This window comes from Ambystoma mexicanum, chromosome 11 (assembly GCF_040938575.1).
Source record: "Ambystoma mexicanum isolate Mex_15411 chromosome 11, UKY_AmexF1_1, whole genome shotgun sequence".
NCBI lineage: Eukaryota > Metazoa > Chordata > Amphibia > Caudata > Ambystomatidae > Ambystoma > Ambystoma mexicanum.
The window spans coordinates 1,243,086,311-1,243,099,056 of record NC_090934.1 but is presented as its reverse complement, the minus strand read 5'-3'; the positions used below and the strand labels follow the sequence as shown (position 1 = coordinate 1,243,099,056).

General features: G+C 43.0%; 1 protein-coding gene across 20 annotated transcripts in view; it reads right to left on the bottom strand.

Annotated features, from left to right (window-relative positions):
- Nucleotides 1–12,746, bottom strand: part of CELF6 (CUGBP Elav-like family member 6) — a 582,701-nt gene that overhangs the window by 67,684 nt on the left and 502,271 nt on the right. For 14 of the 20 annotated variants that reach the window (XM_069624632.1, XM_069624623.1, XM_069624628.1 and 11 more), the window contains 2 exons: nt 8,524–8,586; nt 4,493–4,573 (listed from right to left, as the gene is read on the bottom strand). In XM_069624632.1, the coding sequence (XP_069480733.1) occupies nt 4,493–4,573; nt 8,524–8,586 (144 nt within the window). The remainder of the gene's footprint in view (nt 1–4,492; nt 4,574–8,523; nt 8,587–12,746) is intronic. The other 6 variants (XM_069624633.1, XM_069624625.1, XM_069624636.1 and 3 more) reach the window with 2 other exon arrangements.

Genomic DNA, 12,746 nt, shown 5'->3' with positions numbered 1-12,746 from the left:
ATGGAGTTTGCTACAGCGTACATAGGTTTGCTGGTATCCTGCCGGTAATTCTGGTGGGATACCGGCAAACAAACCTACTGTTACCAGCGCCTGATATCTCAGAATTTCCAGGATTGCACAGGTGCCGGCAACGGCAGTAATCCCCCATTCCCTGGGGAAATTGCCAGTATTACCGGCACCAGTAACACTGGCTCTTTTTTGCCAGTGGCATGGAGGTAAACCAGTCAACACCCACTAGCAAACTTGTAGTTTGGCGGTGCGGGAAAAGTGGTGGTAACAGAATTACTGCCACTTTGTTTCCTGCACTCCAAACTTGTAATGAGGCCCATTGTGTGGTGTGTGGTATTTCAAAGGCCTCATCATCATTGTATATGATATTCATCAAAAGTAAGTGCTGGGATGAGGACGTGGGATGTGGACGTAAAGCTTAGTTTACTTACCAGTAAACCTCATTACTCCTAGACCTACTCTTTCTCGTCACAGTACTTACAGGTTGCCAAACCGTCCCTGTCGTGGATCGTAGGACCCATGATCATATGTGGGGGAAAAGTTAACTGGGGAGTACAGGTGAATGGAGGTGTGATGCCTCCTGGAGAGAGGGGCAGAACTATAATTGGATAAGAAAGGCTCCCTTTGTGGAGGTTGGGACTTTAAATGTAAGTACTGTGACAATGAAGAGTAGGGCTAAGAGAAATGAGGATTACTGGTGAGTGATCTAAGCATTAATACAGAGTCTTAAACTTCAATCCCTTCTTCACAAAAGAGTTAATTGCCCATTCGTGAAGCTTGTGTGCCTTTTCTCGGGCCCTCCTTGAGACAAGCGTTTTCTTGCCTGTTTTCGGTGTTGCTTCCCTCTGGGTCCTACCTCGGCCGGCTTTTATCCCTTGCCTTCTTGGGGCTCCCCCTGTATTCGCTATTGTTATTTTGTGTCACCCTTTCCCCACATGCTCACATAGACCTCTGTCTTTCGGCATACGCAAAGGGACACATGAAATACACACCCGCATTTTTCTCTGGGAAAACCTCTGCAGGGTTCAGGATTTTTTCACAGAGACATGGGCCTGGAAATGGATTGCCTTAATGATTAGCGTGGACTGCAATGAAGCAACTGACCCCAAGAAAAAAATCAACAGAAAAATGCACAGAACAGGCCATCGCAAAGGTAGAGAAATGCAACCTCAATTTTCAAAAACAAAAAACAAGAGATGATGTGCTATAGCACATGATGCTGATTAAAAACATTGGACTTAACAAGCTCAGCGAGGCCACCAATAGTAGTAGACAGGTGCTATACAAGACCAGTTTCATTACATTAACTATACTCCTGGACTCCAGGTCAATTTTAATTTAATAACGTTTTTCAAGTATTTCTGATAGACTATAACCTTTTAGGAGCTGCACTTATACATATAACGGAATGACTTAGAAGTCCAATATTTAATAGACTTATCAGTGAATGGCTCTAAAGCTAATGATAGGAACCAAATGTTGTAGTTTTCTGACGTGATACACTCAGGCAGAGCAGTGTCAATAGGAGATCAATTCAGAAGCAGTCAAGAAGATCCTCACGCTTTCCAGTGGTGTGAAATCAGCCTATGAAAGCAGGGGGGCGTGACCAGGAGTCGGCTTTAGAAAGAGGCTCAGATCATCGTAAACAGCAGACTGTGTGACTGCAGGGATTTCTAATGCTGCATGGGGGCGCTGCGCAGTGATGAGCTAGCAGCAAGGGAAGACTGCGAAGGCATAAGGTCAACGGGTGAGAGTTGGCTTTTGAATTAACAATTCTTAGAAGCAATTTCTGGCAGCACTACACGGTGGCAGCAGTTCCAACACTTTAGGGATGGGTGAGGGCCAGATGACAGTGTCATTAAAATGTGACAAAACCAATATTTTGTAGCAGAGCTGAGCTATTCCATCATCAACATCGTCCTTAACATCATCCTTTTGTTACTTATCTTTATGACAGAGCCCCTCCTCCACACTTAAAGTAAAAAAGTAATGGTTAATGAAAAGGGTGATGAACAATAAAATATGAGTGAGGCTGGAGTCACCATAACTCTGGCACTACACATAAGAAGACTCTTTCTGTTAGTTGCCATAGCTATCTGCTTAATGGTGCGCCAATTAAGGCTGAAAATGCAGGGGTCACATATCCTGCAAATCGCTGGACACCATTTTGGATAACTTAGATTTGACCCAAATCACCGGCAAGCAGAGCAGATCTCGCAAAATGGCGCCCATATGCTCGAGATGAGTAACACAGCACAGCATCCAATCAGCTGTGTTCTACAGGCACGATTTGCAACATTGACTAAAAACTCTCACTTGTTCAGTGTCACGAAAAATAAGAAATTGATATATGCATTTTCTGTCCCACTCCGACCACGTCTGCTTTGCACTTGTTTTGCACTGCTTTTCTTAAAAACCTACAACTTCAAATCATTCAACTTTGCCTCTTTTTAAGAGAACAAATGCCAAGCAAATTGCAAAATGGAATCATCAACGCCTTTTGGATTATAGTTGTCAAGCCACTACAAATACAAAAAGATTCACCTCTGCTAAACTGTAGGTCACCTTTGTCTCTCCAGGTGTGTGGGTCTACAACTCCCTTAACCCTAGAGAGAACAGACAGTGGTAAGGGATCATGGGTGTCTTAGTCCAAAACACCTGGAGAACCCCAGCTTTCAGACCGCTTCTCTAGGCAGAACTCCATGAGTTCTCCAACAAGCATTGTCTCTCAGCCACAGCAGCTTCATCCGGTTCCATGTGATAATATCGCCTGGAAATAGTCGCCACGTAGGTGGCTTTTTTTTCCTGACCTCTAAAATACTTTCCCAAATATTCTAGGAGGGTATCATTTTATATTATAAACTCCAACCCTAGAATGTTTGGGAAAAGGGTTTGATTTTACTGAGCGTGAATTCTTTGGGAAATGTCGCCCGCTGGCGGCCATTTCCCAGGCGACTTTATCACTGGACACCCTTCATTCATTCTGCACTGGTGGTGTGGGTTCCATTTCACAATATGGTTGATGGACTCCCAGCAGCACTGCACGCCCTACCTAATATGGCTGCTGAAGGCACTGCACGCCCTACCCAATATGGCTGGCCTACGCGTGAATGTTCTTCTTTTCTGAGCTCACAGTATAGTGCAGCTGGTTAATGTGGATGTTCATTGGGATGTTTCTGATTTTATGGTCGGTTTCATGAACGGCCCTTTGGAGATCCCCCCCCACACACTAATTCACTGGGGACAGGAGAAACGGACCTGAAAGACCTCCCTCCTACCCCACACCATTTCCTACACAACTTGAGACCTTGTTTACTCACAAAATGGAGCTTTCTAAAGGAGAACAAGAGTCGAAGCAAAAATGAGTGTTACTCCCAATGGCATGCAGAATGGACCAATGAGTGGATCAAGATCAAATCGCAGCGTGGTTTAGTTGAGGTAGCTCAAGATGCGTTGCGTTAACAAAAAATGATGGGCGGGGGGTGTCTAGCTGGTGGGGCAGGACCTTCCTCCCACACAAGAGGATGGAAACAACAGGAGATGCAGACAAAATGCATGGCACACACAACGGGTTAGAGATAAGATGTGTCTTAAAAACAAGATGGCGGGAACGGAATCTAGGTGACGAATGAGGCATGGTAGGTCCCGCCCACAAAGCAATAGGAGCACGATGTGAACGTGGGTCAAGTGGATGCAGAAAAGAATTGGCTCTCCCAGGCAAGGTGATGGAGAAGATGTGTTCTGTTCATCGGGCGATGGGCAAGCGGCATCCCAGACAAGGAAATGGAGACACGATGCGCCGATCACTACACTCGGGGCAAGCTGGTACTTACACACAAGGAGAGGGAGGCAAAGTGCGTTTTACACTCAAGGTGAACGTGGGGGGCTGAGGGGTGGGGGAGAAGTCCCTCAAATATAAGGTGGTGCAAAACAGATGTATCTCGCACACAAGATGATGTTAGCAAGATACGTCACTCAAATGGTAAGATGTGACACTCACACACACACACACCGTAACCCAAATTGCAGGTCACCCACAAAGCGATGGGGCAAGACGTGGTGCGTCCACAACGAGATGAGGGGGTAGATGTGTCTCACGGGAAAAAGGTGATGTTGGAGACAAACGTATATGGAGGGAGCATGCGTCCTGCGACCACGGTGAGAAATTCCGACTATGGCCCTCCCACCAGATGATGAGTAAATAAGGTGTTCAGAGAGTGGCTTCAGGGTGCTTTTGTAGTTAAGAAGGCTGTCCCACGCCCCAGTTCCCAAGATGAACGAATCAAGGTGATGGTAGCAATGTGTGTGTCTTGATGACCACAAGGACACATGCTTCGTACTAAGATTGATGGCGCCTCAATAGCGAAGGTCAGCACTGGTGTAACACATGCACGGCCTCTGAGCATGGGATCCCTTCTTACCTGGGGCTCCCTTCCCACCCCGCTGCGTTGCATCAACTGCACGCCCCTTCCCCGTGCCTCACCTTCTCTCTGCTGCTGTGGGAGGATGGCTGCTTGCTGAGGAAAGGCTTGGCCGATTGGTGCATACGCCGCTGGGTATGCTGCTGAAACACAGATCAGTGCCATCATCAGTACATGCCACCACCACAGTTAACCATTTATTTCAGGGACATGGCATCAAAATGTAAACAGGGCACTTATGACCAACAGCAAAAAAAGACAAGCACGAAAAGACGCTGAAGTCGATCAATCAAACATTTCAAATGACACCAGAATGAAATGTTAATGGGTGGAGTTTGGAGAAGGAGTTACATGGCTGGAGGGAGGTCTCCGTGCAGCGCAATAGTGGAACTGCGGTGTATACACAATGGACCTCATCACGAGTTGGGCCTCAGCCCTTAAATGCGGCGGTAACGCTATTACAGCCGCATTTAAAGGGTTGGCCCATTCTTGAGTTGGGTGGTAAATTGGAGTTTTACCTCCAGCAAAAAGCTGGAGGTAAAAATGCCCACTTACCACCTGTTTTTGATTCTATTACCGCCGGTGCAATTACTGTCGGCGGTAATAGTGCCCCCAAACTCCATTGAGTCCTATGGACGCAATGGGGAATGGACAATTACTGCCCAACCGCTAGCCATGATCCAGCACTAATAGCGCCGTACCGAGTAGCAGTAACGCTTTTTGCACTGGCGTAATGCTGGCAGTATTACCGCCAGGATACTGCCAAACTCCTGATGAGGCCCAATGACAGGTAGGCCAACCTTGTAGGATCTGACCAAGGACAAGATGAGGTGCTGGAAAAGATATGCTTTATTTTTGTAAACTGATATTTTGAATTGTTTTCAGAATTAACCACGACTTTTGGCTTTGTACCAAGGTGGAAGGATTATGGGAATGTCACCATACATTGTAGCTCATTTTGAAAAAAATTGTGATTTGGTGATGGGAACCAGTTACGTACACTTTAACGTAAGCAGGTCCCTGTCGCCACATTTTGGTCATTTACACGGAGGGGTGCAAATGTAAAGGGCAAAAGGCGACTTCCAAGCGTTTACGCTGCCTTTTGCCCTTTACATTTGCACTCCGCAGTGCAACATGAGCATGCCGGGCAGCGTTTACTTTTGTTTGTGAGCGCCATGGCAAACAGCGCTCACAATTACAATGAAACACTCTAATTTTCAGCATTTGTGCCCGCATGAAAATCCATGCCGACGCAAATGCTGGAACATTAGTATGGTTGAGTGGAAGGTGGTGGCGCAAACGCAAGTGCTTGAATGAACTCAAGATTGCAGAGACTGTAAATAACATTTGAAAGGTCCTAAGAATAGAGTGCTCCGAGTGAGTGACCATGGAGTGGGTACATTTGACACATGGACCTGGGAGGGCTTTAGACTATGGGGCTCATGTTCATGAGAGCAGTAACGTGAATGGAAGACATAAAAGCCTTGAGTAAGGCTTTAAGGCCTTCCATTCTCGCCACGGCTCATTTTCAAGCATTTGTATGGTGGAGAGGAGGGGCGGAACTCACCTTGCATTTCCGCCGCTCCCTTTCTCTTTGTCATACAAATGCTCCAGCATCTGCCCAGGAATGGGTTTTCGTGCCAGCACAAATGCTGGAGATCCCTATGGGGTCGGCCAGCTTTGTGCACTGGAATAAAGGCGGCAGACCACATAGTGGTGCATTGTACCCTGCTCCCTGCCATGTAAGCATGGTAGGGAGCGTGCACACTTAGAATGAAACCCTCCCCGACATGCTCGCATGTCGGACATAACACAGTAAGCAGTGTTCACAATGGAAATGAAACTGCCCATGTGTACATCCATGCATGTGCATCTTCAGCATGCTGAAGAGGAGGGAGCTGGAATGGGGAAACAATGGCAGCAGGCGATTTCAGATGGATTCCCAAAGTAAACATTAGAACTGATACTAAAGTCACAAAAGAAGAATCACACGTTTTATATCAGGAAGCAAAGCACGCATTGGTACCACAACCTGGCAAATAAACGAAGAGAGAGACATAAATCAAGGAATGAAACAGGAAGTGCTGAGGATGACATAGGAAAAGCTACATGTAGAACTGGCGATTGCAGAGGGACTAAAACGAGGCAGGAGTTATAACACAAACACATAGGGAACACGAAATTGATGGGATACCGAGGGCGTTGACATTTACAGATGTAATAACAGATTCCACAGTGACCCATAAAGAAGGGAACGCTTCATGTACAGGTGGAATAGTGCATAACAACTGGCAATTACAGATGAAATAACACAATGCAAACCAGAATGAGGGACGCAACCATTTTGAATGGAATATACGTGGGAACCCTAGGCTGATTTTAGGGGACTGTTACGCGAGTTTCAAGTATCCCTTGCCCTTAATATATTTGTTAAAAGGTTTTATCAAAACATCTGTTTAATGTTCTAATTTTAAGTGAGGTTATATAGGTTTTATGGCGATATTATGGGCAAATATTTATTTTTGAATACATGTTTTTATACATAGTATAACATGGTGAATTTATGCACTTGTAATGGCTGGAAGTCGAACAATAGAATGTAGTGCTAAAGAAGGGCCTAATGCCTACGTAACTGGCATTTACAGATGAACACTTTGGAATTAAAATGAATAACACATGCAAAATGGGGACTAAGCGATGGAATAACTCTTGCAAACTAGGATTATGCAAGGGATAAAGAGGATTACAAATGGAATAATATCTACAGAATGGACAATTACAGATGAATTGAATACCACACAAAGAGGGGACAATCAAATGTGGACCAGCACTCTGGAAACTAGTATTATGGAAGGAATAATATAGGGAGTACTAAGGATTGGAAATTGAATAATATCTACAGAATTGACAATTGCAGATGAGCTAACAAACTGAAATTAAATACCACCTAAAGAGTGGGCAATCAAATGTGGATCCACACTGTGGAAACTAGGATTATGGAAGGAATAATATAGGGAGTACTAAGGATTACAAATTGAATAATATATACAGAATTGACCATTACAGATGAGCTAACAAACTGAAATTAAATTGAATACCACCTAAAGAGCGGGCAATCAAGTGTGGACCAACACTCTGGAAACTAGGATTATGGAAGGAATAATACAGGAAGTACTAAGATTTGCAAATTGAATAATATCTACAAAATTGACAATTGCAGATGAGCTAACAAACTGAAATTAAATACCACCTAAAGAGTGGGCACTCAAATGTGGACCAACTCTCTGGAAACTAGGATTATGGAAGGAATAATCCAGGGAGTACTAAGGATTACAAATTGAATAATATCTACAGAATTGACAATTACAGAAGAGCTAACAAACTGAAATATTGTAGAATGACTAAAACTGAAAATAAAGTGAGCTACGCATACACAATGGGCACTTATCGATGGCGTGCAACCTACAGAACTGGCAATACCAAGAGGAATAACACACTGGAATGATACATACATAAATGACAACTAGCAATGGAATAACAAACTTTGAACAAGGAGTCAAAACCGAAAGTTAAAAAAGGGAATTGCAAATTGACGGATTCCAGATTTACACACAGAACAATACAATGGGTCCGATTCATAGAGATTTGCAGTGGAGCAAATTAGGAGAAGCCGGAACTCATCTATCACTTGCACCGGCGACCATATATATATACCTGATTCACAAACACTAAAACTGGATAAAATCTTGAGATGCCCTTGGCTTGACCAAACCTTTGGGAATCACAGTTGCATGGAGCATCTGGAAGATACTCCTTACGTGTCGTAATATGCCACAGTTCTAGGCTTTGAGAATCCAGCCCAAACTATCACATCTCCTCATTTGCTCCAGTGCAGGTCTTTGTGACTCAGGCCCAGTGTATTATTTATTCTGTAAATCTCACGCATCCTTTATTTACAGATGGGATCATGCGAAGAACATTTCATGGTGGTCTGGGTGTAGCGGCTGGGATCATACAGAAGGACTGGGATCAGTGGGGTGTTCTTCACAGGAAGGAGAGCATTCTGAAATACTGCATTAAAGTGAGAGGAGACCTGCATAGTGCTGCATGCCAGCGTAGGCCTGTTGCAGGGGATCTCCAACTGTGGGGCTTTGTGCTGCAAAGACAAAAGACAGAAATAGAAGTGCATTTATCCAGAGACTGAAGGAGAACAAAGAAGAAAATAAGTGAGGAGAACAAAGGAGAGGGATGGGGAAGGGAACTAAGAGTGAGGACAGAAGGAAGAGTGGAGGATGGAAAAGTGACAGAAGCGAAAAGGGGGAGCGTAAAGTAAATTATAGAAAGCAGCACACGATGGTGGGATGCAAAGGAGGTGAGGAAGAAAAGCGACACACATGGGGGATAAAAAATGAGAGGCGGGAGGAAGCAAAGGGAATATTTAGGGGGTTGTCGGGAGGAATGAAAAGCAAAAAGTGATGAGCGTATGATAGTGCAGAAAGGAAGACAAATCTGGACGAGAGAGTGGGAAGTGTAAAGAAAAGAGGAGGGGAAAGCAAACATATCTTAGAGTGAGAAGGATTGTAAAAGAGAGGATGAATGGAAAGCAACCTTGGATGAGTGTGGAGCAAAGAGAAAGGGGAGGAAAGATAACTCCAAGTGTAAGGCTCATTGCAAAAGTTGGAAGAAGGAGTACAGAAATGACCAGGAGCCAAGATGAAGAGAAAGAGAAGCAAATGTTGATGAATCAGAATTCGTAAAAACCAATCACATTTTAAAAGAAACCGAAGGCTGTGTGTCCTCTAGATGCAGATATTCTGGCCCACTGCCACCTGGCTATCTTGATCCACCCCAGAATAATCAGATACTGGCTTAACCTTGATAGGTGAGAACCAGCCACCAGCTGTGATGCTGACTCTTAGTCTAGTACTTCAACCAGCTGTGCCCACTCACTAGCTTACAGTGGGTAAGGGGCTGCACAAGACCAGCATTTGCTAGCAGATGGCTTTGCCTCACTGATGACACTCTGTGAAGATGTCCCCTTGCATGATGAGGGGGTCCTAGTGTTTGCTTCGATTGCTGAGTATTTTGTCCACATCCAGCGCAGTGCACCTATTCTAGCAGGTGCTTTCCATGCTGTCATGGGGCTCAAACCTAAGAGGGGCCTTAACTAGCCTAGAACATGATATCATACCCCGGGTGCACGTGCCACTGACCATGATCCCTTGGACAGGGAACTTCTTGCTACTGGACCTCTGGATTCAGACATGCAATGACTGACCAAGTCACAGTTCAGAGTGGAAGGTTTGCTCTTTCTCAATCATGACTTTCCCCGACTCTACCTGTATTGCTTTTATCTTCTGCCCTGTTTTATGAGCTGCCCCGAGTGCGAGTGATCATTCTACTGAAAGAATGAGCTTGTGAAAAAGGTTCCACCTCTGTCTGCTCGTTGAGCATTCTCCATTTCTCCCGGCTGTTGAAGTTCTCTGTTTACCTGTGTGTGGATTCCCTGTGTCTGCCTTGTGCATTAATTCTGTCTGTATATGGTTTAGATGTGGCTGTACTGAATCTACCTGTGTGGAGACGCACTGTGCATGCCTGCCTGCGTGTTGAGGCTGTGTCTGCCTGTTTGTGGATATGTATCTGCTGGCCAGTTCTTGCCCTTTCTATGCATGCATGTGGATATTCTTTGTAACCCTGTCAGTAGCTTTCTTGGTGTAGCGAGTCTCTCCGCAAGCATGAAGGTGTACACCCCAAACCTTTAAGGATTGGTCACACCGGTAGTAATGCACGGGGAATAGTTCACCCAAGGCATGAGCGCTACTAGGCAGGCCCCCTCTGAATTGGTTGTGAAAACTACCTAGAGATGGAGAGGAAAGAATACTAAATAGGGATTAAATGGCGAGGTGAAAATAGCAATCAATAGACTGGTTTTGAGGAAATATTAATATCACCTTTCAATGTGAGTATCTGTGAGGACTATGAATAATGAGCATCCCTGATAGTTAGTTTCACTAAGACAGGTAGGTACCTTAAGTTCTCTCCATGGTTTGCAAAGCTACTACTAGGTTTTTCTTGAGAGGACTCCAGAGGAAATAGAAAATGACACAAGAAACCCGTAAGGTCAATTTCCTATAAAGGAGCATGGGACCGGCTTTCTGGGATGTAGATTCCTTAAAAATGGTGCTGTCGCGAAGATACCAGTGTTTGCTTCTAGTTTCAATAAATGTTTTCATTTATTGTACGGGATGACAGACATGGCAACGTGCTGCACGCCGACACTTGATCCAAGGAAAGGACCTTTCTCTATTGCGGAATGTGCTGCTGTATTTGACCATTGTGGATGCTTATCGCAATGCCTTCCTGGAACGGATGCCTTCTGTCCCAGATGCCAGGGAAATCTGTGCACCCGATTATAATATGTCAATTTACATTATTGGAAAATTCCCTTTCAGTCCTGTCTGAGCCAATCAAATCCTTAAATATACTTTCTTTTATATTTGCTGCAAATTTGCAACTGTGCTTCATTTCCACTTTTGCAACAGATGCATACTTTTAACCAATTAGTAACCATAGAAATCACACACACAACAATTTTACACTTTCAACTATTTGTTTATATTTTCAGAAGCAATTTCTATAGAATAAATATCATCCAAAAAGCACTCCAGCTTTGCAATTTGCATTGCTTTACCACACATTTGTATCATTATGTTGTTTGCACCAGAAAAGTCTGATCTATTGTTATCTGCAAATCTACATTGGCTACAGTGGAGTAAACTGAAGAAACCTTTTTTGTTCTACCACTCCATCTCTCAATACCTGATTCTTCCTTAATATTGTCAAGGAAACTCAGTATACATTTGATTAAGGTTTTAGCTGTTCTAAACCCTGTCTTCAGTTTAGTCTTAATGAATGGATGTATGTAAGTCTTTATCTGTTCTTAAGGTGTTCCAGTGTTTGTGAATTAATATATATACCATGTGATTTTGTGAAATAAATGTAGTACTAAACCTACATTTGACCTCCTTTTGAGTGTTTTTTGATTTTCGGAATCAACAATCTCTATCTATCTGCTTTCTTCACTTAGTTTTCTGCCATGTGAATATTTTTCTCTAAATATCCCCTTTCTTTCAATCTTGCGCTCAGAAATTGAACATTGTTTCCGTAAAAATCTTCTCCCGTCCAATTCCTTTTAGCACATAAAAATGTAAACATTTCCCTCCTGGTATATTCTCAATTACACTTTTCTTATGACAGCTTGAGGCAAGTAGAATGCTATCTGCCTCTGCTGATTTCCTGTATATATTAATTTCAATCTTGTTATTAATAATTGGAATTTGCTGGCCCAAAAATGACAAAAACGTTATTGTGAATTTGATTGCAAAAAGATTCTCATTTTTACATTGTAGAGATTCTTGCAATTTTATACTGAAACTATTCTAAAAAATCTTTTAAACCTCATCAATATGTATTGACCATTTTATAATTTCTGCATGTATTTCTGTCCTGGTGAATATTTGCTCTATATACCCCATTACCAGATTTGCAATTGACAGGGAGCATTTTGATGTCACTGCTACTCCTGTACATTGCCGATAGATTTGACAATCAAAAAGAAAATAGTTGTTTTTGAGTACATGATTTATTAAATTCAATAGCATATCTTTCTCCATGTATTATGATTAAGGCTTCCAGTTTTCAATTTTTACTGATTTTTACACATAAATACAGATCGAAATCAATATGCTTTCTGTCTGTATTTATTGAAAACATGTCTTGTTCTCTATGATGTCACCCAAACATCACAGGCCAATCACATTGCAGATTGGCAGCACGGAGAGTGTAAAAGTTGTATAAAAATAGCATTAACGTTCTTCAAATTGCTGACAGCATATATCTTAAGGCAGCAGCAGTCACAGGAGCAACTGTTTGATGTTATTGAAAAAATGGCACTAGCATTTATTTTTCCTATATGGCTGCATGTGTGCTTTAATAAATGCATTTTTCATTAGAATAAATGCATAAAAATACAGGTAGGGAATTATCTTTTTATATGACAAAAAATAAATGTGGATAAATGCAGACGGAAATGGTAGAAAAATAAATACCATAAAACCGGAAGCCTTAATTATGATGCAGATTTTTTACTGTAATAATGTCCTATACTTGTTAGTGCTCAATCATGTTCGAAAGAAGTATACAATACGACTGCCTCTAAAGCAACTAATGTGATGAATCTAGCAATATCACCACTGATTCTCTGGAGGGAAGCTTCTCATACGTGGCCAGGGAAAGGCAGAAACTACCTGACTATAA